The sequence below is a fragment of the Oncorhynchus masou genome, chromosome 26, assembly GCF_036934945.1.
Source record: "Oncorhynchus masou masou isolate Uvic2021 chromosome 26, UVic_Omas_1.1, whole genome shotgun sequence".
Taxonomy (NCBI): Eukaryota; Metazoa; Chordata; class Actinopteri; order Salmoniformes; family Salmonidae; genus Oncorhynchus; species Oncorhynchus masou.
In genome coordinates, this window is record NC_088237.1 from 17182940 (window position 1) to 17207524 (window position 24585).

Sequence of the window (24585 nt, forward strand, 5' to 3'; positions counted from 1 at the left end):
TTTTAGCTTATTTCTACAAAATGTAAATGATTTATCTCACGTTGAAGGTGTCACCTCTAACAGGCAGGGCAGTTTGTAGTAGATATAGATGGGTTGGCTGACAACGGCATGACAACGGTGCGCACGCTTCTGTGGGGCGGAGGGCGGTGTGTTGTGGTTCTGGATGGCCAGTTGGTTAGCAACAATGACAAGCTGCCATGTGGGGAATCGTAGGTGGTGCGTTTCAGCTCGTTGTATCTTGTTCCTGATACCATGTTTTTTTGTTTAGGTGTTTTGACTGATGTCATTTTTAATATGGCTACATTTCGCTAGCTAGCTAACCAACAACTTTAACGATGTATTCGAGAGATGAGTGCTCCTGGTGTGAAATGTATTTGTTTTCAATGAACATTGGAGACAAAATATAGTTTACAGGGTCAACTTTCTAAGCCAACCCTGTCTGATTTGCGTTGGTTTTTGTTGCTTAACAACCAACCCGTCTATAATCGGAGCAACCGGCTGCTATGGATTATTGCTGCTACTGTATAGAGGTACCAGCATTGCTGTATTGCTTGTGTCCATTGCTGCAGTGCAGTATTCTAGTGTTATGTTTTGGGCTTTAGCACAGTAGTGTTTATGTCCTCTCCCATATCCTCTGATCTCAGTTCCTCCTGTGGAGCCGTAGTCTCACTTCTGTTTTCACAATGGAACCAAGTCTCCCACTAGACTGACCTGGCTTCCTGTTTCTCTCTCGCTCTCTGCCTGCCTCTGCTTTTCTCTGCAGATGATGATGCTATGATGGCTGTTCTCCTAGGGCCGTAGTGTGTGTCGATGAGGGGAACAGGAAGGAAGCCTCCCAGGATTATCATTACATCTAGCAGTAAACACAGCAGCAGGAGGAGATGGATCCTCTGAGCTGTCCTCAGGGCATCTCACCAGCGGAGCAGGGACACGGGACACACACTGGGCTGGGGACACACACTCTGGGCTGGGGACACACACTCGGTCACATACGTACAGTGCACGCTGACTGACACACACTCGGTCACATACGTACAGTGCACGCTGACTGACACACACACACACACACACACACAGACTCACACTGACTCACACACACACACACACACACTGACTCACACACACACACACTGACTGACACACACACGCGTACAGTACACACTGACTGACGCACACACACACATACTAGATGTCGACCGATTATGATTTTTCAATGCCGATACCGATTATTGGAGGACCAAAAAGGGCCGATACCGATTAATCGGACAATTTTTATTTATTTATTTGTAATAATGACAATTACAACAATACTAAATGAACATTTATTTTAACGTAATATAATACACCAATAAAATCAATTTAGCCTGAAGTAAATAATGAAACGTGTTCAATTTGGTTTAAATAATGCAAAAACAAAGTGTTGGAGAAGAAAGTAAAAGTACAATATGTGCCATGTAAGAAAGCTAACGTTTCAGTTCCTTGCTCAGAACATGAGAACATATGAAAGCTGGTGGTTCCTTTTAACATGAGTCTTCAATATTCCCAGGTAAGAAGTTTTAGGTTGTAGTTATTATAGGAATTATGGGACTATTTCCCTCCATACCATTTGTATTTCATTAACCTTTGACTATTGGATGTTCTTATAGGCACTTTAGTATTGCCAGTGTAACAGTATAGCTTCCGTCCCTCTCCTCGCTCCTCTCTGGGCTCGAACCAGGAACCCAACGACAACAGCCATCATCGAAGCAGCGTTACCTATGCAGATCAAAGGGAACAACTACTAGAAGGCTCAGAGCGAGTGACGTTTGAAACGTATTAGCGTGTGCTAACTAGCTAGTCATTTCACTTCGGTTACACCAGCCTCATCTCGGGAGTTGATAGGCTTGAAGTCATAAACAGCGCAATGCTTGACGCACAACGAAGAGCTGCTGGCAAAATCCACGAAAGTGCTGTTTGAATGAATGTTTACGCGCCTGCTTCTGCCTACCACCACTCAGTCAGATACTTGTATGCTTGTATGTTCAGTCAGATTATATGCAACGTAGGACACGCTAGATAATATCTAGTAATATCATCAACCATGTGTAGTTAACTAGTGATTATGATTGATTGATTGTTTTTTATAAGATAAGTTTAATGCTAGCTAGCAACTTACCTTGGCTTACTGCATTCGCATAACAGGCAGTCTCCTTGTGGTTGCAAGATTGGATCCCCCGAGCTGACAAGGTGAAATTCTGTCGTTCTGCCCCTGAACAAGGCAGTTAACCCACTGTTCCTAGGCCGTCATTGTAAGTAAGAATATGTTCTTCACTGACTTGCCTAGTTAAATATAGGTATAAAAATAAAAGAAATCGGCACATCGGCGCCCAAAAAGACCGATTTCCGATTGTTATAAAAACTTGAAATCGGCCCTAATTAATCGGTCGACCTCTAGCACATGCCTACAGTACACACTGACACACACGCATGCCTACAGTACACACTGACTGACACACACGCATACCTACAGTACACACTGACTGACACACACACACATACAGTGGGGCAAAAAAGTATTTAGTCAGCCACCAATTGTGCAAGTTCTCCCACTTAAAAAGATTAGAGAGGCCTGTAATTTTCATCATAGGTACACTTCAACTATGACAGACAAAATGAGAAAAAATACATCCAGAAAATCACATTGTATGATTTTAATGAATTTATTTGCAAATTATGGTGGAAAATAAGTATTTGGTCAATAACAAAAGTTAATCTCAATACTTTGTTATATACCCTTTGTTGGCAATGACAGAGGTCAAACATTTTCTGTAAGTCTTAACAAGGTTTTCACACACTGTTGCTGGTATTTTGGCCCATTCCTCCATGCAGATCTCCTCTAGAGCAGTGATGTTTTGGGGCTGTTGCTGGGCAACACAGACTTTCAACTCCCTCCAAAGATTTTCTATGGAGTTGAGATCTGGAGACTGGCTAGGCCACTCCAGGACCTTTAAATGCTTCTTACGAAGCCACTCCTTCGTTGCCCGGGCGGTGTGTTTGGGATCATTGTCATGCTGAAAGACCCAGCCACATTTAATCTTCAATGCCCTTGCTGATGGAAGGAGGTTTTCACTCAAACTCTCACGATACATGGCCCCATTGATTCTTTACACGGATCAGTCGTCCTGGTCCCTTTGCAGAAAAACAGCCCCAAAGCATGATGTTTCCACCCCCATGCTTCACAGTAGGTATGGTGTTCTTTGGATGCTCATACTCAGCATTCTTTGTCCTCCAAACACGACGAGTTGAGTTTTTACCAAAAAGTTATATTTTGGTTTCATCTGACCATATGACATTCTCCCAATCTTCTTCTGGATCATCCAAATGTTCTCTAGCAAACTTCAGACGGGCCTGGACATGTACTGGCTTAAGCAGGGGAACACATCTGGCACTGCAGGATTTGAGTCCCTGGCGGCATAGTGTGTTGTTACTTTGGTCCCAGCTCTCTGCAGGTCATTCACTAGGTCCTCCCGTGTGGTTCTGGTATTTTTGCTCACCATTCTTGTGATCATTTTGACCCCACAGGGTGAGATCTTGCGTGGAGCCCCAGATCGAGGAAGATTTATCACAGTTGATTTCTTCAAACCAAGCTGCTTACCTATTGCAGATTCAGTCTTCCCAGCCTGGTGCAGGTCTACAATTTTGTTTCTGGTGTCCTTTGACAGCTCTTTGGTCTTGGCCATAGTAGAGTTTGGAGTGTGACTGTTTGAGGGGCGGCAGGGTAGCCTAGTGGTTAGAGCGTTGGACTAGTAACCGGAAGGTTGCGAGTTCAAACCCCCGAGCTGACCCACTGTTCCCAGGACGTCATTGAAAATAAGAATTTGTTCTTAACTGACTTTCCTGGTTAAAAAAAGGTAAAATTACCAAAAAAATTACAAAAATTAAAAATTGAGGTTGTGGACAGGTGTCTTTTTATACTGATAACAAGTTCAAACAGGTGCCATTAATACAGGTAACGAGTGGAGGACAGAGGAGCCTCTTAAAGAAGAAGTTTGTGAGAGCCAGAAATCTTGCTTGTTTGTAGGTGACCAAATACTTATTTTCCACCATATATAATTTGCAAATAAATTCATTAAAATTCCTACAATGTGATTTTTCTGGATATCTTTCCCCTAATTTTGTCTGTCATAGTTGAAGTGTACCTATGGTGAAAATTACAGGCCTCTCATCTTTTTAAGTGGGAGAACTTGCACAATTGGTGGCTGACTAAATACTTTTTTGCCCCACTGTACATACAGTACACACTGACAGACACACTTGGTCACATACATACAGTACACACTGACTGACAGACAGACAGACAGAAGCCCAATCTTTCATGCGAACGTACTTGCACGTGCAAACACTCAGCTATACTTGTGAGGACTTTTTGGGGACCAACCTATTCCTTCCCATTCAATGCCCTATTTTCCCTAAGCCTAAAATAGCCTTTTTACAAGTGAGGACTGGCAAATTGTCCTTACTTCTGAATTTTAGTTGGTTTACTATTTTTGTGAGAACTTAGTTCTGTTACTCACAAGTATAGTAAAACGTTTTTATACACACACACACACACACACACACACACACACACACAGACACACACTTACTGACACTAATTTTCATAGAATTAGTCAATTCTATTACCAATTAGCATTTCTCTCTTCCACACTCTCTCACACACACACAGTAATTGTGGTGACTTTTCTACTACCATGAGGCTGGTTGTTGGCCTATCATGGGCGTTGTAGTCTGCATGTTGCCATGGTGATCTCTACTCCCAGCTCTACCCTGGCACCCTGCTGCTCCTCACAAAGTTGAACCTCTCAATAGTTCATGTGTTGGAGTTGAGTTCAGACAGATTGGGTCATGCACTATGTATAGAACCGAGACAGGCTGGGCCTTCATTCACATCATATTTACTCACGCCGCTATTCCACTCTCTCAGGGCGCATCCCAAAGGGCACCATATTCCCTATATAGTACACTACTTTTGACCAGAACCCCATGTGTTCAAACATCTAGCTCAAACTGGCGGTTTACTTGCGTCGTGTTTTGCCTTGAAAGCCTCATATAAACAACGTGGCTGTTCAAACGAAAGCGGTACGCTGTCTTCTATGTACCCGCGGTTTATGAATGGGGCTCGTAAATCTGTACCTCCAGGACCCGCACACACACACACACATTTGTGGTGTACATTGGTGTAATTGTGATGAGGTGACTGCATATCACACACAGGTGAGCTGTTAAACACACATGGCTTACACTGCAGCGTATGCTGGAACGCTCTTAAATAGCTGGCGCTCAGGCAGTCATTCCCCTCTCCCTAGTGGCGAGGACACAACACACCTTAACCAATGAGAAACGACCCTACCGCACCCTGTGACAAATGGCCAAACCATTTACACCTCGTGACCAATACCCCCCCCCCACCTCCACTGACCATTGGCAAGCTGGCCCCACCCCTATGACCAATAACAAATGACACACACACCCTACTGAGCATTGGCAAGCTGGCCCCACCCCTATGACCAATAACAAATGACACACACACCGTACTGAGCATTGAGTAACCGCACACACACACTCTGACAAATGGCGTGCAACCCATCAACCGATGACGAACGACGCGCATCGTATCGACCAATGTCAAACCAGGATAGACCTGAAGACTCATGAACGGCTGGCTGACCGCGAGCGTGCCTGAGCAGAGCATCATGGGTATTGTTCATAAACTCTCACAGCACGACTACACATCATGGTCACCTCTACCTCAAGTGCTCCACTGTTTTTAGCAGCTGCTGATTTTACTGTTGGCATGTAAACAACTCCACCCTCCTAACACACACACACACACACACACACACACACACACACACCACACTCTCTCACACATCTGTTTGCTCAGCTCTCCCCATAGAGAGCCTTTATGGCTCTCTGACTCTCTCACCATCCTGTAAAAGGCCACAGCAGATGCTCTGTACATGCCGTGGCATATAGGTCACTCTGGCTACAGAGGGTAGGGTGAAGGACAGACTGGGCTTGCCAGAGGGAAAGTATGGGGTTAGAGGGAGGGACAGATGTAGGCATGAGGGGTGAGGCCAGGTTTGGGATGATGAGTATACTTTGGTAGAGGCCTGGTTTGGGTGAGGGGGAGGACTGGCTTGGATGTGGGAGTGGTCTTTGAGAGTGTAAGAGTGAGGTGTGAGAGGTTCAGTGGCCAGAACTGGTTTGGGTGAGGACTGAAAGTACTCAGAGATGAGGAAAGGTCAGATGTCATTGTAGAGTTTGGAGACTCAAAGCAGTGTGGGTATGCAGCAGGACAGTAGTCAGTGGAATAATAGCAGTCTCTTGATTGTTTGGAAAGTTAAACCCCGAGAGCAGGAAGTGACACGGTGCAAACAGGAAGTGTGAGGGAGCCCAGTGATGTTTTTCCAGCCTGCCCCCCGTGTTCCATTCCCTCGCGCCCTGTGGCACAGAGCCAGAACAGAGGAAGGATGAAGGAAAGGGAGAGAGGAGGGATGGGGAAGGGACCGGGGACTGGGATTTATCATGTTGTTTTGACCTGTCAGATCCGTGTTCATGGAAGTTAGGAGATGAGTAAGGGAAGCCGGTTTAGTGCAGAATACAACACACTGTTCGTGTAAAGTTCCTGTACTTATTGGCCTTCTACAGTGTGTTCCTACCAGTCCACGCTAACAGCGACTGGCTGTTTTCAGTGTTTTGTCATGTTGATTTGTTTGTGCATTAGCCCCCTTGTCAGATAGCTCGACCTGGAGTGAACCTGCTGGAGAGAGAGATGCATGTAGGGAGGGAGAGAGAGAGGGAATGTTTCGGGAAATTGGAGTTACTACTGTCTAGCAGCAAACAGACAGCGATCAAAGAGCTGTATTCATGTTGGACTGCTGAAATTGGAGACGTCTCTTGACTGATTTCAGTGAGTGAAAATGAGCCTCTGCAAACCTTTCCCTCTTTGTCTATCAGTCTATTTGCCGTTTCTTATTTAGTTTTCTCCTACCTTGCTCGCTCTTTCTCCCCATTTCTCATTCTCAATTTTCTCCCTTTCATCCCTCCCTCGTCTCTGGAGACACTTTCTGGTATCTTGGCCTCTACCGTGTGTTCCATCTTGAGTGTCCTCCATCTTGAGTGTCCTCAATCGAAACCCCCCCAAAACCCACATTGACAGTTCCTTCTAGCCTTTGCTGATTCATAGATTGAGGACTGTTGACAGGCTGAACTCTATCTTCCTCCTCGATTGAAGAGGTGATGTTTCCCCAGCTTTGAAGGACTTATCTGTCATTTCCCAGTCAGGCAGTTGTGAACAGAGCGCCGTGGAGTGGCCATTGATTTGATGTGTGTATGACTGGCCCTCTTATGACCAGGGCTGAGGGGCCGTCGGAGAGGGGGGAGACTGTGAATTTACGCCTTTGTACGTCTCCTAAATCGACAGGAGATCAATCCATTCCTCTCTTTACCTCTCTTGCTTTGCACGCCTTTGGTCAGTACAGATACACACACACACACACACACACACACACACACATACACACCTTTATTTCCCTTGGTTATCTTAGTCAGAAAGGTTTATGTTGATCATATTAAGACAGCATATGACAGCACACAGGAACTGCAGAAGATGGGGACCAGCAAGACTCGATAATAAACGCTGAAGTCCACTACACTGTGTTGCATCGGTGTGTGTGTTTGTCCAGGGGACTTAGAGGTGGTGCTCTATCTCTGCGATGGGCCCCACACTCCTAGTATGTCAGGGTCACAGACCGATAGCATCAGCAGCATAGTGTTGGGGCATAGCAACAGTGCACTATAGTGTTGGGCTGTAGAGACAGTGCTCTATATTGTTGAGGCGTAGCGACAGTGCTCTATAGTGTTGGGCCGTAGCGACAGTGCTCTATAGTGTTGGGCCGTAGCGACAGTGCTCTATAGTGTTGGGGCATAGCAACAGTGCACTATAGTGTTGGGCTGTAGCGACAGTGCTCTATATTGTTGAGGCGTAGCGACAGTGCTCTATAGTGTTGGGCCGTAGCGACAGTGCTCTATAGTGTTGGGCCGTAGCGACAGTGCTCTATAGTGTTGGGGCATAACGACAGTGCACTATAGTGTTGGGCTGTAGCGACAGTGCTCTATATTGTTGAGGCGTAGCGACAGTGCTCTATAGTGTTGGGCCGTAGCGACAGTGCTCTATAGTGTTGGGCCGTAGCGACAGTGCTCTATAGTGTTGGGCCGTAGCGACAGTGCTCTATAGTGTTGAGGCGTAGCGACAGTGCTCTATAGTGTTGAGGCGTAGCGACAGTGCTCTATAGTGTTGAGGCGTAGCGACAGTGCTCTATAGTGTTGGGCCGTAGCGACAGTGCTCTTTAGTGTTGGTGCGTAGCGACAGTGCTCTATAGTGTTGGTGCGTAGCGACAGTGCTCTATAGTGTTGAGGCGTAGTCGACAGTGCTCTATAGTGTTGAGGCGTAGCGACAGTGCTCTATAGGTTTATGTTGATCATATTAAGACAGCATATGACAGCACACAGGAACTGCAGAAGATGGGGACCAGCAAGACTCGATAATAAACGCTGAAGTCCACTACACTGTGTTGCATCGGTGTGTGTGTTTGTCCAGGGGACTTAGAGGTGGTGCTCTATCTCTGCGATGGGCCCCACACTCCTAGTATGTCAGGGTCACAGATAGATAGCATCAGCAGCATAGTGTTGGGGCATAGCAACAGTGCACTATAGTGTTGGGCTGTAGCGACAGTGCTCTATATTGTTGAGGCGTAGCGACAGTGCTCTATAGTGTTGGGCCGTAGCGACAGTGCTCTATAGTGTTGGGCCGTAGCGACAGTGCTCTATAGTGTTGGGGGCGTAGCGACAGTGCTCTATAGTGTTGGGGGCGTGGCGACAGTGCTCTATAGTGTTGAGGCGTAGCGACAGTGCTCTATAGTGTTGAGGCGTAGCGACAGTGCTCTATAGTGTTGAGGCGTAGCGACAGTGCTCTATAGTGTTGGGGCGTAGCGACAGTGCTCTATAGTGTTGGGGCGTAGCGACAGTGCTCTATAGTGTTGGGGCGTAGCGACAGTGCTCTATAGTGTTGGGCGTAGCGACAGTGCTCTATAGTGTTGGGGCGTAGCGACAGTGCTCTATAGTGTTGAGGCGTAGCGACAGTGCTCTATAGTGTTGAGGCGTAGCGACAGTGCTCTATAGTGTTGGGCGTAGCGACAGTGCTCTATAGTGTTGGGCGTAGCGACAGTGCTCTATAGTGTTGGGCGTAGCGACAGTGCTCTATAGTGTTGGGGCGTAGCGACAGTGCTCTATAGTGTTGGGCGTAGCGACAGTGCTCTATAGTGTTGGGCGTAGCGACAGTGCTCTATAGTGTTGAGGCGTAGCGACAGTGCTCTATAGTGTTGAGGCGTAGCGACAGTGCTCTATAGTGTTGAGGCGTAGCGACAGTGCTCTATAGTGTTGAGGCGTAGCGACAGTGCTCTATAGTGTTGAGGCGTAGCGACAGTGCTCTATAGTGTTGGGGCGTAGCGACAGTGCTCTATAGTGTTGGGGCGTAGCGACAGTGCTCTATAGTGTTGGGCGTAGCGACAGTGCTCTATAGTGTTGGGGCGTAGCGACAGTGCTCTATAGTGTTGGGGCGTAGCGACAGTGCTCTATAGTGTTGAGGCGTAGCGACAGTGCTCTATAGTGTTGAGGCGTAGCGACAGTGCTCTATAGTGTTGTGGCGTAGCGACAGTGCTCTATAGTGTTGAGGCGTAGCGACAGTGCTCTATAGTGTTGAGGCGTAGCGACAGTGCTCTATAGTGTTGAGGCGTAGCGACAGTGCTCTATAGTGTTGAGGCGTAGCGACAGTGCTCTATTACATTTACATTTACATTACATTTAAGTCATTTAGCAGACGCTCTTATCCAGAGCGACTTACAAATTGGTGAATTCACCTTCTGACATCCAGTGGAACAGCCACTTTACAATAGTGCATCTAAATCATTAAGGGGGAGGGGGGGGTGAGAAGGATTACTTATCCTATCCTAGGTATTCCTTGAAGAGGGGGGTTTCAGGTGTCTCCGGAAGGTGTTGAGGCGTAGCGACAGTGCTCTATAGTGTTGGGCCTAATAAATCAATGCCTTAGGAGGACTGCACACACACTCTTGCACAGCTTTATTTGTTGTGCATGCAGAGTTAAAGAAGTGTGTGTGTGTGTGTGTCTTTGTGGGGTAATGTCATTAGGATAAAGAATGACACTGGCTGCCCCATTACACACTATCCTTGGGTTGAGGGTGTGTGTAGATGTGTGTCTGCGTGCAGGTTCCCACCTTTGTGCATGTATGAGTCATCTCTTTGCAAGGTCAATGAAATGTGTCAATGATGTATGATCTTCTGTAACTGAATGGCATCACCTTATATCTCCATGGTTTTCTCATGCAGAGGGTGAAAAGCATTCATACTGGAGAAATTAATTTCTGGATAATACATAACAGGAAAGAAAAGAGTTGAAGTACGTCTGATGGAGTGAAAATAATTTAAAAACATTGAATAATGAAGTAAGCCTTATGTGACATCATTACATGTTTGTTTGCCTGAATTGGCAGGTTTAACGCACCAGACATGCTTCTGGGAGAGCACCATGGCTCTCTTCTGATTAACCATTATAAACAGAAAGATGAGTGCAGGAAATTAGTGGAGGTAGACAGAGGGGAAGATATCGAGAGTGTTATGGAGAGAGGGAGCCAAAGGCAGAGACGGAGGGAGATGGGGAGACGGAGGGGGAGACATGAGGAGAGACACCGAGACGGGGGGAGACTCAGACACACACAGAGAGAGACAACTACTGATGATCACATACAGCTGGTTTTTACTTCCTGTATTTTCCCGTTCTGTTCATGTACCAGGCTTCAGAGTGACGGTGGAGCAGGGCGTCGTTACTAAGCGGGGAGCAACGGAGAAAGAGAGGGGGAGAAAAACGGAGGGAGGGAGGGAGGGAGGGAGGGAGGGGAGAGATTGAGGCAGAGGGGGGAGAGCGAGGCTGTCCGTGAATGAGGATGTACTCCCATTAAATCAATTTGGAAGGAGAGATCGAGGGTGGGAACAAGAGAGGAACAGCGAGATGGGGAGAGAGCAGTGCACAGGGAGAGAGGGAGAAGTGAGAGAGTAATAAACAGGGCGAGAGAACAATGAGAGTTGGGTGGACTGACTGCCGTACCCCAGTGAGCTAGCTAGCTGTGGATGTGAGCAGAGTGGCGTGTCTTTGGAGCAGGGATACTGCTGCTATTGATCCAAACCACCTTCCTCTGTTCTGCCAGCCAGGTGAACTCCTACAGCACAGCTCTCTGAACAGAGAGGGAGAGCAACAGAGAGAGAGAGATCTGACAGTCTCCTTCCTGTGTTCCTGAGAGCTGGGTGCGTGTTCACCTCTATTGCCTCTGCCGAACAAGATAAGAGTGTGTTCTGTGTGTGGGAGCACCGACTGGGGAAAGAGAACACACCATCTCTCTCCACTGAACCGGAGAGTCTCAGAAGAGCAGCTAACGGCAGCTAACAAACCAACGACCTCCAGCTCCCAGCCGTCGGGTTGAGATGACATTGTGTGTGATAGCGGTGGTCAGGGTATTAATGGATCTGTGAGAGCGGTGGTCTGCTTTACCTGGACCTGTGAGAGTGGTGGTCTGGGTATTAATGGACCTGTGAGAGCGGTGGTCTGGATTTGCTGGACCTGTGAGAGCGGTGGTCTGGTATTGCTGGACCTGTGAGAGCAGTGGTCTGGTATTGCTGGACCTGTGAGAGCGGTGGTCTGGTATTAATGGACCTGTGAGAGCGGTGGTCTGGTATTGCTGGACCTGTGAGAGCGGTGGTCTGGTATTGCTGGACCTGTGAGAGCGGTGGTCTGGTATTGCTGGACCTGTGAGAGCGGTGGTCTGGTATTGCTGGACCTGTGAGAGCGGTGGTCTGGTATTGCTGGACCTGTGAGAGCGGTGGTCTGGTATTAATGGACCTGTGAGAGCGGTGGTCTGGTATTGCTGGACCTGTGAGAGCGGTGGTCTGGTATTTTAATGGACCTGTGAGAGCGGTGGTCTGGTATTGCTGGACCTGTGAGAGCGGTGGTCTGGTATTAATGGACCTGTGAGAGCGGTGGTCTGGTATTACTGGACATGTGAGAGCCGTAGAAGGACGGGAGGCGATCATCTACCTGGACAGGAACAACCGCTGACCCCTGGAGAGAGAGGAGAGGAAGAGCAGTGATGCAGACTGCCTCCAGTTTCTTAGAACAGACTGCCTCTCTAGGTCGACCTAAATGTGACTGTCGTAGATATTCACATGTAGCAGGGTAGGAGAGAAAGTGTGCGTGAGTGCTAGGGACGTGCATGTGTGATCGCGTAAGAGAGTGTTGAGGGCTTGCTGCTGGTGCTGAGAGCGACTGAGGAGAGAGAGAGGTTGGATCGGAGCAGAGAGGAAAAAGGCTTAGGGATGACTGGGTGGAACTGGAGGCTAAAGCTAACCTTGGAATCATCCTTGGAACCTTGAGGGGCTGCCGCTACTACTCCACCCCAAAGAGAGGATCTAGGACTGGGGAAAGATCCGGGCTCTGTGGACCCTAAACCTGGTGCCTGGGAATGAGATGGGCTTGACTTTTAAGACATTGGGATGATGTCAGAGGACCCTGTGAGGGATGAGGTTGTCGGGAGGGCGAGAGTGGGCTCCCCGCGCCCGGTGTACATGGTTGGCCCCTCCCCACTATGAGCATGCAGGTGCTTCATATGGTCAGGGAGCTGGTGTCTCCCTCCCGACGCAGAGCAGCCGCCAGATTCGGAGGTGTGTGTTTCAAGTTTTATTGTCTCATGGACAAGTACAGTGAAATGCCTTTCTTTCTTTCTTTTGTGTGTGTGCTTCTGTCTGAGTGTGTCTGTCTGTCTGTCTGAGTGTGTATCTGACTGTGTTGTACATTAGCTGTACTGTGTCCCTCAGAATGAATGCCATTAACTTCTGACAGATCCCTTGTGTGTCTGTGTTTGAGAGAGTTGGCTAGAGAGAAAGGTACTGCTGTAATAGCTCTGTTGCTATGGGGTGTGTGTGTGTGTGTGTGTGTGTGTCCGGTGAGTAATTAATAATGAAGGAAGGTTCCCTGGGGTAATGGGACACTTGGTGACCCCGATCTAGTCCTGTCTGCTGATTGGACCAGCTCTGAGGGGTCAGTGTTGGGCTGTGGGCACTAATGATTGGCTAATGCTTTTCACTGCCAAAAGCTCAGTCTACACTCTGAGGAGAATCACCTGGGCTCTGGGTGTGGGCTCTGGTTCGAGCCGTAACACTCTGCATCCCCATTCAGGCTACTGGCTCGTGATTTTATATGGGTTGTGCGGTGGGTTATTTTAAAGACATCTAGGCCTTAAGCATCTCCTTAACAAAGGCTGGCTCTATTATCTTAGCCCTGTGTATCTAAGCTCTATTCTCTAGCCCTGTGTATCTAAGCTCTATTCTCTTAGCCCTGTGTATCTAAGCTCTATTCTCTAGCCCTGTGTATCTAAGCTCTATTCTCTTAGCCCTGTGTATCTAAGCTCTATTCTCTTAGCCCTGTGTTCTAAGCTCTATTATCTTAGCCCTGTGTATCGAAGCTCTATTCTCTTAGCCCTGTGTATCGAAGCTCTATTCTCTTAGCCCTGTGTATCTAAGCTCTATTCTCTTAGCCCTGTGTATCGAAGCTCCATTCTCTTAGTCCTGTGTATCGAAGCTCTATTCTCTTAGCCCTGTGTATCTAAGCTCTATTCTCTTAGCCCTGTGTATCGAAGCTCCATTCTCTTAGTCATGTGTATCGAAGCTCTATTCTCTTAGCCCTGTGTATCGAAGCTCTATTCTCTTAGCCCTGTGTATCTAAACTCTATTCTCTTAGCCCTGTGTATCTAAACTCTATTCTCTTAGCCCTGTGTATCGAAACTCTATTCTCTTAGCCCTGTGTATCAAAGCTCTATTCTCTTAGCCCTGTGTATCAAAGCTCTATTCTCTTAGCCCTGTGTATCTAAACTCTATTCTCTTAGCCCTGTGTATCTAAACTCTATTCTCTTAGCCCTGTGTATCTAAACTCTATTCTCTTAGCCCTGTGTATCGAAGCTCTATTCTTAGCCCTGTGTATCTAAACTCTATTCTCTTAGCCCTGTGTATCGAAGCTCTATTCTCTTAGCCCTGTGTATCGAAGCTCTATTCTCTTAGCCCTGTGTATCTAAACTCTATTCTCTTAGCCCTCTGTATCTAAGCTTTTTTACATGCCAGGGGGACGGGAAACCGATTACACACTTCTCACCTCACTGCTTGTTAATGGTGAATTCTGCGCGTGCACATGTGTGTATGTTTGTAACATGTATGAATGCTTGTCAGTCTCACCAGGGTTTTTAATTGAACCTTTTAGGCAAGGCAAGCAAATTAAGAACAAATTGTTATTTACAATGACGGCCTTACCCCGACCAAACCCTAACCCGGACAACGCTGTGCCACCCTATGGGACTCCCAATCACGGCCGGTTGTGATACAGCCATGTTATCGAACCAGGTTCTCTAGCAATGAGATGCAGTGCCTTAGACCGCTGCACCACTCGGGATTTCACAGGGATTTTTTGTGTGATATTTGCAGGCAAAAATGCTTGATTTTGCTGTGGCAATTTGGACATTTTGGTTGGCAATGCTGTGATTTTGTAGCGAAATTGCGCTGACGACGGATACAGTTCACGTGTGTCTTGATTTAACCATATTTATGTGCTAATTGGTTGAAATTGTGAGCCCTCTTTTTGTGCTGTGGTGATGGGTCAGTGTTATGCGATAATAGTGCGAGGATTTGACTGTTTTATGCGGAAATAGTGCAGTGATTGGTCAAATTTGCAAGACCATAATATAATATGCCGTGAATTCTTGATTTTTGCACCCAAAAAAGTGAATCCTGAAAGGAACTGGTTTGTGTTTGTCTCAACATATTGACCCGGATAATACCTCAAACATGTCCCATTCCCTGTGTAGCAGCATGTCGTCACTGTGCTGCAGGCAGGAGCAGTGGAACAGAGCTGGTGTTGTGGAGAGTTGAGCTTCTCATCGATCTGTGATGCCCACTACAAAGGGCACATTGAGTTTAGGGCCCTCCTCCTTCCAGCTCATTGCCATTTTAATATCCAGCCATCGACCCTGCGGAGAAATTCTCAGCACACACAAACATACACAGGTGCACACACTAATATGTACACACTTCGCTTTAGACTGACTGACTGACACACACACACACACCACAGAGCTGCTCAGACAGTCAGGTGTTAGCAGGGAGCAAGTGGTGAGCGGCAGGGAGCGAGTGGTGAGCGGCAGGGAGCGAGTGGTGAGCGGCAGGGAGCGAGTGGTGAGCGGCAGGGAGCGAGTGGTGAGCGGCAGGGAGCGAGTGGTGAGCGGCAGGGAGCGAGTGGTGAGCGGCAGGGAGCGAGTGGTGAGCGGCAGGGAGCGAGGCAGGGAGCGAGGCAGGGAGCGAGAGAGAGGGAGAGGGAGCGAGGCAGGGAGCGAGGCAGGGAGCGAGTGGTGAGCGGCAGGGAGCGAGTGGTGAGCGGCAGGGAGCGAGTGGTGAGCGGCAGGGAGCGAGGCAGGGAGCGAGGGAGAGGGAGGGAGGCAGGGAGCGAGGCAGGGAGCGAGGCAGGGAGTGAGAGGGAGGGAGGCAGGGAGCGAGGCAGGGAGCGAGGCAGGGAGCGAGAGAGAGGGAGAGGGAGAGAGGGAGGGAGAGAGGGAGAGGGAGAGAGGGGGAGACTGCATGAAGCCCTTTGACGTATCAGTGGTGTGAAGTACTTTAGTAAAAATACTTTAAAGTAGTACTTAAATAGTTTTTGGAGGTTATCTTTACTATTTACATTTTTTTGACAACTTACTTTTTACACTACATTCCTAAAGAAAAGAATGTAAAGTTTTACTTTCCTTGACATCCAAAAGTACATTTTGACAGGAAAACGGTCCAATTCCCCCACTTATCAAGAGAACATCCCTGGTCATCCCTACTGCCTCTGATCTGGCAGACTCACTCAACACACATGCTTCATTTGTCAATTATGCCTGAGTGTTGTAGTGTACCCCTGGCTATCTGTAAATGAAAATAACAAAATGTACAAAAACACTTGCTGTCTGGTTTGCATAATATAAGGAATTTGACATGATTGATACTTTTGATACTTAAGTATATTTAAAACCAAATACTTTTAGACTTTTACTCAAGTAGTATTTTACTGGTTGACTTTCACTTTTACTTGAGTAACTTTCTATTAAGGTCTTTTACTAGTATGGTTTGAGTACCACTTGTCTTTATCTCTCTGGATGCAGAATGTACATGTAAATATCAGCAGGGTCTGTATCTCTCTGGATGCAGAATGTACATGTAAATATCAGCAGGGTCTGTATCTCTCTGGATGCAGAATGTACATGTAAATATCAGCAGGGTCTTTATCTCTCTGGATGCAGAATGTACATGTAAATATCAGCAGGGTCTGTATCTCTCTGGATGCAGAATGTACATGTAAATATCAGCAGGGTCTGTATCTCTCTGGATGCAGAATGTACATGTAAATATCAGCAGGGTCTTGATCTCTCTGGATGCAGAATGTACATGTAAATATCAGCAGGGTCTTTATCTCTCTGGATGCAGAATGTACATGTAAATATCAGCAGGGTCTGTATCTCTCTGGATGCAGAATGTACATGTAAATATCAGCAGGGTCTGTATCTCTCTGGATGCAGAATGTACATGTAAATATCAGCAGGGTCTGTATCTCTCTGGATGCAGAATGTACATGTAAATATCAGCAGGGTCTGTATCTCTGGATGCAGAATGTACATGTAAATATCAGCAGGGTCTGTATCTCTCTGGATGCAGAATGTACATGTAAATATCAGCAGGGTCTGTATCTCTCTGGATGCAGAATGTACATGTAAATATCAGCAGGGTCTGTATCTCTCTGGATGCAGAATGTACATGTAAATATCAGCAGGGTCTGTATCTCTCTGGATGCAGAATGTACATGTAAATATCAGCAGGGTCTTTATCTCTCTGGATGCAGAATGTACATGTAAATATCAGCAGGGTCTGTATCTCTCTGGATGCAGAATGTACATGTAAATATCAGCAGGGTCGTTTTCTCTGGATGCAGAATGTACATGTAAATATCAGCAGGGTCTGTATCTCTCTGGATGCAGAATGTACATGTAAATATCAGCAGGGTCTTTATCTCTCTGGATGCAGAATGTACATGTAAATATCAGCAGGGTCTGTATCTCTCTGGATGCAGAATGTACATGTAAATATCAGCAGGGTCTGTATCTCTCTGGATGCAGAATGTACATGTAAATATCAGCAGGGTCTGTATCTCTCTGGATGCAGAATGTACATGTAAATATCAGCAGGGTTGTTATCCCTCTGGATGCAGAATGTACATGTAAATATCAGCAGGGTCTTTATCTCTCTGGATGCAGAATGTACATGTAAATATCAGCAGGGTCTGTATCTCTCTGGATGCAGAATGTACATGTAAATATCAGCAGGGTCTTTATCTCTCTGGATGCAGAATGTACATGTAAATATCAGCAGGGTCTGTATCTCTCTGGATGCAGAATGTACATGTAAATATCAGCAGGGTTGTTATCTCTCTGGATGCAGAATGTACATGTAAATATCAGCAGGGTCTTTATCTCTCTGGATGCAGACTGTACATGTAAATATCAGCAGGGTTGTTATCTCTCTGGATGCAGAATGTACATGTAAATATCAGCAGGGTCTGTATCTCTCTGGATGCAGAATGTACATGTAAATATCAGCAGGGTCTGTATCTCTCTGGATGCAGAATGTACATGTAAATATCAGCAGGGTTGTTATCTCTCTGGATGCAGAATGTACATGTAAATATCAGCAGGGTCTGTATCTCTCTGGATGCAGAATGTACATGTAAATATCAGCAGGGTCTGTATCTCTCTGGATGCAGAATGTACATGTAAATATCAGCAGGGTCTGTATCTCTCTGGATGCAGAATGTACATGTAAATATCAGCAGGGTCTTTATCTCTGGATGCAGAATGTACATGTAAATATCAGCAGGGTTGTTATCTCTCTGGATGCAGAATGTACATGTAAATATCAGCAGGGTCTGTATCTCTCTGGATGCAGAATGTACATGTAAATATCAGCAGGGTCTGTATCTCTCTGGATGCAGAATGTACATGTAAATATCAGCAGGGTCTGTATCTCTCTGGATGCAGAATGTACATGTAAATATCAGCAGGGTCTTTATCTCTCTGGATGCAGAATGTACATGTAAATATCAGCAGGGTCTTTATCTCTCTGGATGCAGAATGTACATGTAAATATCAGCAGGGTCTTTATCTCTCTGGATGCAGAATGTACATGTAAATATCAGCAGGGTCTGTATCTCTCTGGATGCAGAATGTACATGTAAATATCAGCAGGGTCTGTATCTCTCTGGATGCAGAATGTACATGTAAATATCAGCAGGGTCTGTATCTCTCTGGATGCAGAATGTACATGTAAATATCCGCAGGGTCTGTATCTCTCTGGATGCAGAATGTACATGTAAATATCAGCAGGGTCTTTATCTCTCTGGATGCAGAATGTACATGTAAATATCAGCAGGGTCTGTATCTCTCTGGATGCAGAATGTACATGTAAATATCAGCAGGGTCTGTATCTCTCTGGATGCAGAATGTACATGTAAATATCAGCAGGGTCTGTATCTCTCTGGATGCAGAATGTACATGTAAATATCAGCAGGGTCTGTATCTCTCTGGATGCAGAATGTACATGTAAATATCAGCAGGGTCTGTATCTCTCTGGATGCAGAATGTACATGTAAATATCAGCAGGGTCTGTATCTCTCTGGATGCAGAATGTACATGTAAATATCAGCAGGGTCTGTATCTCTCTGGATGCAGAATGTACATGTAAATATCAGCAGGGTCTGTATCTCTCTGGATGCAGACTGTACATGTAAATATCAGCAGGGTCTGTATCTCTCTGGATGCAGAATGTACATGTAAATATCAGCAGGGTCTTTATCTCTGGATGCAGAATGTACATGTCTGAATATGTATGTGCTACTAACTCCCTCAGTATGTTGTGTCTGACATTCTGTCTGGCAGGTGACGGGAGGAGCTAGGAGCAGTATTACAGTCTAGCATTCTGCTGGCCAGGCAGGTGACGGGAGGAGCTAGGAGCAGTATTACAGTCTAGCATTCTGCTGGTCAGGCAGGTGACGGGAGGAGCTAGGAGCAGTATTACAGTCTAGCATTCTGCTGGCCAGGCAGGTGACGGGAGGAGCTAGGAGCAGTATTACAGTCTAGCATTCTGCTGGCCAGGCAGGTGACGGGAGGAGCTAGGAGCAGTATTACAGTCTAGCATTCTGCTGGCCAGGCAGGTGACGGGAGGAGCTAGGAGCAGTATTACAGTCTAGCATTCTGCTGGCCAGGCAGGTGACGGGAGGAGCTAGGAGCAGTATTACAGTCTAGCATTCTGCTGGCCAGGCAGGTGACGGGAGGAGCTAGGAGCAGTATTACAGTCCAACATGCCAGCCCATGCTCACTAGGGTCGTGTTCAGTAGCGAGCAAGTTACGCTCTGAACTTGTCCGATAAGAACACCCATATTTGTTTTCCGTTGCACAACACCACCCAGCCTGCCGTGGCAGGTAGGAGCGTTAGGCCAGTAACCAAACGGTTGCTGGATCGAATCCCCGAGCTGATAAGCTAAAAATCTGTCGTTCTGCCACTGTTAACCCACTGTTCCCCGGGTGCCGATGACGTGACTGTTGATTTAATGCAGCCCCCTGCACCTCTCTGATTCAGAGGTGTTGGGTTAATAAATGCGGGAGACACATTTCAGTTGAATGCATTCCGTTGTATAACTGACTAGGTTTCCCCCCTTTCCTTTCCCATAATGCTGTGCTGGGACTGAGATGAGTCCATAGGGATCCATAACCAGTCTATTGCAGCCTGCTGCTCCAGTGCCCAGCTGCAGTCTTCTTCCCTCTCAGCCACTCTGCTCTGGTCAGCAACGTTGGCATCTTACTGTCTCTGTAATGAATTCTGCATGAAGGACGTTTCTCCTCGCACTCCTTCTCTTCTTCCCTCTCTCCCTCCCATGTTAAATCGGTCATATTTCTAACTGCTAGGAGGGAGCCGCTTGCTCAGTTATTCAAATTATGTGCCAGCAGCTTAAAAAGCAGCTTGTTTTTGCTGAAGTGTAACTCATGAAGTTGTGTCAACTATTGGTGTGTGTGTGTGTGTGTGTGTGTGTGTGTGTGTGTGTGTGTGTGTGTGTGTGTGTGTGTGTGTGTGTGTGTGTTAGCACGGACTCCAGCATTGCATGCTGGGTTGTCAGAGGGATAGAGTTCAGACCCCCCCCCCCACCCCCACGTTAAACAGCAGGTAGCCGATTAGCATCTGCCCACCGATATCAAAGCCATTTTAGCATCTAGTCTAATTGTTTGCCGTATAAGCATCTAGAGGGAAATGCTAGACTACATATTGTTCTGTAATCTTGGTCTCACAGGAGAATGTATCCATGTGGTGAACGGTGCTGTATCTGTTAGAGAAACATATTAGATAAGATGTCAAATGGCACTCAGCACTGGTTCTATTTCTCTCTCTGTCTCAGGGCTCCTTTAAAAAAAAATCTGAACCAGTATTCAATTATTTTCTGGGGTAAATGAAAACGGCACAAAGTTCCCAACCAGTTAGTTTTCAAACTAAAAAAACCCTGCTTTCTGTTTTAATGTGAAACATGCGTACTCACAGTGAAGGGTAGCTCTGTCTTAGCCTTGAAATGGCTGAACTGTGAATGCTTATACACAGGCCCTTTGGTTAGTGTAGAGGTCTTTCAGTAGTGGAGTTAACAAAGGAACCAGAGTTCTCTCTCCACCCCCTCTCCCTACTGACCAGCCAGGTAGTGATGTATGTTAGCTCTCTCTCTCTCCACCCCCCTCTCCCTACTGACCAGCCAGGTAGTGATGTATGTTAGCTCTCTCTCTCTCCACCCCCCTCTCCCTACTGACCAGCCAGGTAGTGATGTATGTTAGCTCCTCTCTCCACCCCCCCTCTCTCTCTCCACCCCCTCTCCCTACTGACCAGCCAGGTAGTGATGTATGTTAGCTCTCTCTCTCTCTCCACCCCCTCTCCCTACTGACCAGCCAGGTAGTGATGTATGTTAGCTCTCTCTCTCCACCCAGTCTCTCTCTCTCTCCACCCCCTCTCTCCACCCCCTCTCCCTACTGACCAGCCAGGTAGTGATGTATGTTAGCTCTCTCTCTCCACCCCCTCTCTCTCTCTCCACCCCCTCTCTCCACCCCCTCTCCCTACTGACCAGCCAGGTAGTGATGTATGTTAGCTCTCTCTCTCCTCCACCCCTCTCTCTCTCTCTCCACCCCCTCTCCCTACTGACCAGCCAGGTAGTGATGTATGTTAGCTCTCTCTCTCCACCCCCCCTCTCTCTCTCCACCCCCCTCTCCCTACTGACCAGCCAGGTAGTGATGTGTGTTAGCTCTCTCTCTCCACCCCCTCTCTCTCTCTCTCTCCACCCCCCTCTCCCTACTGACCAGCCAGGTAGTGATGTATGTTAGCTCTCTCTCTCTCCACCCCCCTCTCCCTACTGACCAGCCAGGTAGTGATGTATGTTAGCTCTCTCTCTCGCCACCCCCCTCTCCCTACTGACCAGCCAGGTAGTGATGTATGTTAGCTCTCTCTCTCCACCCCCCCCCTCTCTCTCTCTCCACCCCCTCTCCCTACTGACCAGCCAGGTAGTGATGTATGTTAGCTCTCTCTCTCTCCACCCCCTCTCCCTACTGACCAGCCAGGTAGTGATGTATGTTAGCTCTCTCTCTCCACCCCCCTCTCCCCCCCTAGCTCTCTCTCTACACCCCCTCTCCCTACTGACCAGCCAGGTAGTGATGTATGTTAGCTCTCTCTCTCTCCACCCCCCTCTCTCTCTCTCCACCCCTCTCCCTACTGACCAGCCAGGTAGTGATGTATGTTAGCTCTCTCTCTCCACCCCCCTCTCCCTACTGACCTGCCAGGTAGTGATGTATGTTAGCTCTCTCTCTCTCCACCCCTCTCTCTCTCTCCCCCCCTCTCCCTACTGACCAGCCAGGTAGTGATGTATGTTAGCTCTCTCTCGCCACCCCCCCTCTCTCTCTCCACCCCCTCTCCCTACTGACCTGCCAGGTAGTGATGTATGTTAGCTCTCTCTCTCCACCCCCCCTCTCCCTACTGACCAGCCAGGTAGTGATGTATGTTAGCTCTCTCTCTCTCCACCCCCCTCTCTCTCTCTCCACCCCCCCCTCTCTCTCCACCCCCCTCTCTCCACCCCCTCTCCCTACTGACCAGCCAGGTAGTGATGTATGTTAGCTCTCTCTCCCCCCCTCTCTCTCTCGCTCCACCCCTCTCTCCACCCCCTCTCCCTACTGACCAGCCAGGTAGTGATGTATGTTAGCTCTCTCTCTCCACCCCCCTCTCTCTCTCTCCACCCCTCTCCCTACTGACCAGCCAGGTAGTGATGTATGTTAGCTCTCTCTCTCCACCCCCTCTCCCTACTGACCAGCCAGGTAGTGATGTATGTTAGCTCTCTCTCTCCACCCCCTCTCTCTCTCTCTCTCCACCCCCTCTCCCTACTGACCAGCCAGGTAGTGATGTATGTTAGCTCTCTCTCTCCACCCCCCTCTCTCTCTCTCTCCACCCCCTCTCCCTACTGACCAGCCAGGTAGTGATGTATGTTAGCTCTCTCTCTCTCCACCCCCCTCTCCCTACTGACCAGCCAGGTAGTGATGTATGTTAGCTCTCTCTCTCGCCACCCCCCTCTCCCTACTGACCAGCCAGGTAGTGATGTATGTTAGCTCTCTCTCTCCACCCCCTCTCTCTCTCTCCACCCCCTCTCTCCACCCCCTCTCCCTACTGACCAGCCAGGTAGTGATGTATGTTAGCTCTCTCTCTCTCCACCCCCCTCTCTCTCTCTCCACCCCCTCTCCCTACTGACCAGCCAGGTAGTGATGTATGTTAGCTCTCTCTCTCTCCACCCCCCTCTCCCTACTGACCAGCCAGGTAGTGATGTATGTTAGCTCTCTCTCTCTCCACCCCCCTCTCTCTCTCTCCACCCCCTCTCTCCACCCCCCTCTCCCTACTGACCAGCCAGGTAGTGATGTATGTTAGCTCTCTCTCTCCACCCCCCTCTCTCTCTCTCTCCACCCCTCTCCCTACTGACCAGCCAGGTAGTGATGTATGTTAGCTCTCTCTCTCTCCACCCCCCCCCCTCTCTCTCTCCACCCCCTCTCCCTACTGACCAGCCAGGTAGTGATGTATGTTAGCTCTCTCTCCACCCCTCTCCCTACTGACCAGCCAGGTAGTGATGTATGTTAGCTCTCTCTCTCCACCCCCCCCTCTCTCTCTCCACCCCCTCTCCCTACTGACCAGCCAGGTAGTGATGTATGTTAGCTCTCTCTCTCGCCACCCCCTCTCTCTCTCTCTCCACCCCCCTCTCCCTACTGACCTGCCAGGTAGTGATGTATGTTAGCTCTCTCTCTCTCCACCCCCCTCTCCCTACTGACCAGCCAGGTAGTGATGTATGTTAGCTCTCTCTCTCTCCACCCCCTCTCTCTCTCTCCACCCCCTCTCTCCACCCCCTCTCCCTACTGACCTGCCAGGTAGTGATGTATGTTAGCTCTCTCTCTCTCCACCCCCTCTCCCTACTGACCAGCCAGGTAGTGATGTATGTTAGCTCTCTCTCTCTCCACCCCCCCCCTCTCTCTCTCCACCCTCCTCCCTACTGACCAGCCAGGTAGTGATGTATGTTAGCTCTCTCTCTCTCCACCCCCCTCTCCTTACTGACCAGCCAGGTAGTGATGTATGTTAGCTCTCTCTCTCCACCCCCCTCTCTCTCTCTCTCCACCCCCCTCTCTCCACCCCCTCTCCCTACTGACCAGCCAGGTAGTGATGTATGTTAGCTCTCTCTCTCTCCACCCCCCTCTCTCTCTCCACCCCCTCTCCCTACTGACCAGCCAGGTAGTGATGTATGTTAGCTCTCTCTCTCCACCCCCTCTCCCTACTGACCAGCCAGGTAGTGATGTATGTTAGCTCTCTCTCTCCACCCCCTCTCTCTCTCTACACCCCCTCTCCCTACTGACCAGCCAGGTAGTGATGTATGTTAGCTCTCTCTCTCTCCACCCCCTCTCTCTCTCTCTCCACCCCCTCTCCCTACTGACCAGCCAGGTAGTGATGTATGTTAGCTCTCTCTCTCCACCCCCCTCTCCCTACTGACCTGCCAGGTAGTGATGTATGTTAGCTCTCTCTCTCTCCACCCCCCTCTCTCTCTCCACCCCTCTCCCTACTGACCAGCCAGGTAGTGATGTATGTTAGCTCTCTCTCTCGCCACCCCCTCTCTCTCTCTCCACCCCCTCTCCCTACTGACCTGCCAGGTAGTGATGTATGTTAGCTCTCTCTCTCCACCCCCTCTCCCTACTGACCAGCCAGGTAGTGATGTATGTTAGCTCTCTCTCCACCCCCTCTCTCTCTCTCTCC

At 48.2% G+C, this 24585-nt stretch overlaps 1 protein-coding gene across 3 annotated transcripts in view; it reads left to right on the forward strand.

Moving 5' to 3' along the window:
* LOC135514900 (USP6 N-terminal-like protein) overlaps positions 1-24585 on the forward strand; it is a 94800-nt gene that overhangs the window by 25581 nt on the left and 44634 nt on the right. Inside the window, exon 1 of one of the 3 annotated variants that reach the window (XM_064938609.1) lies at positions 11057-12828. The exons of the other annotated variants lie outside the window; for them this stretch is intronic. Coding sequence (XP_064794681.1) covers positions 12753-12828 — 76 coding nt within the window. The 5' untranslated portion in view covers positions 11057-12752. Of the gene's footprint in view, positions 1-11056; positions 12829-24585 lie in introns of those variants that run through there. 3 annotated transcript variants of the gene reach the window in all.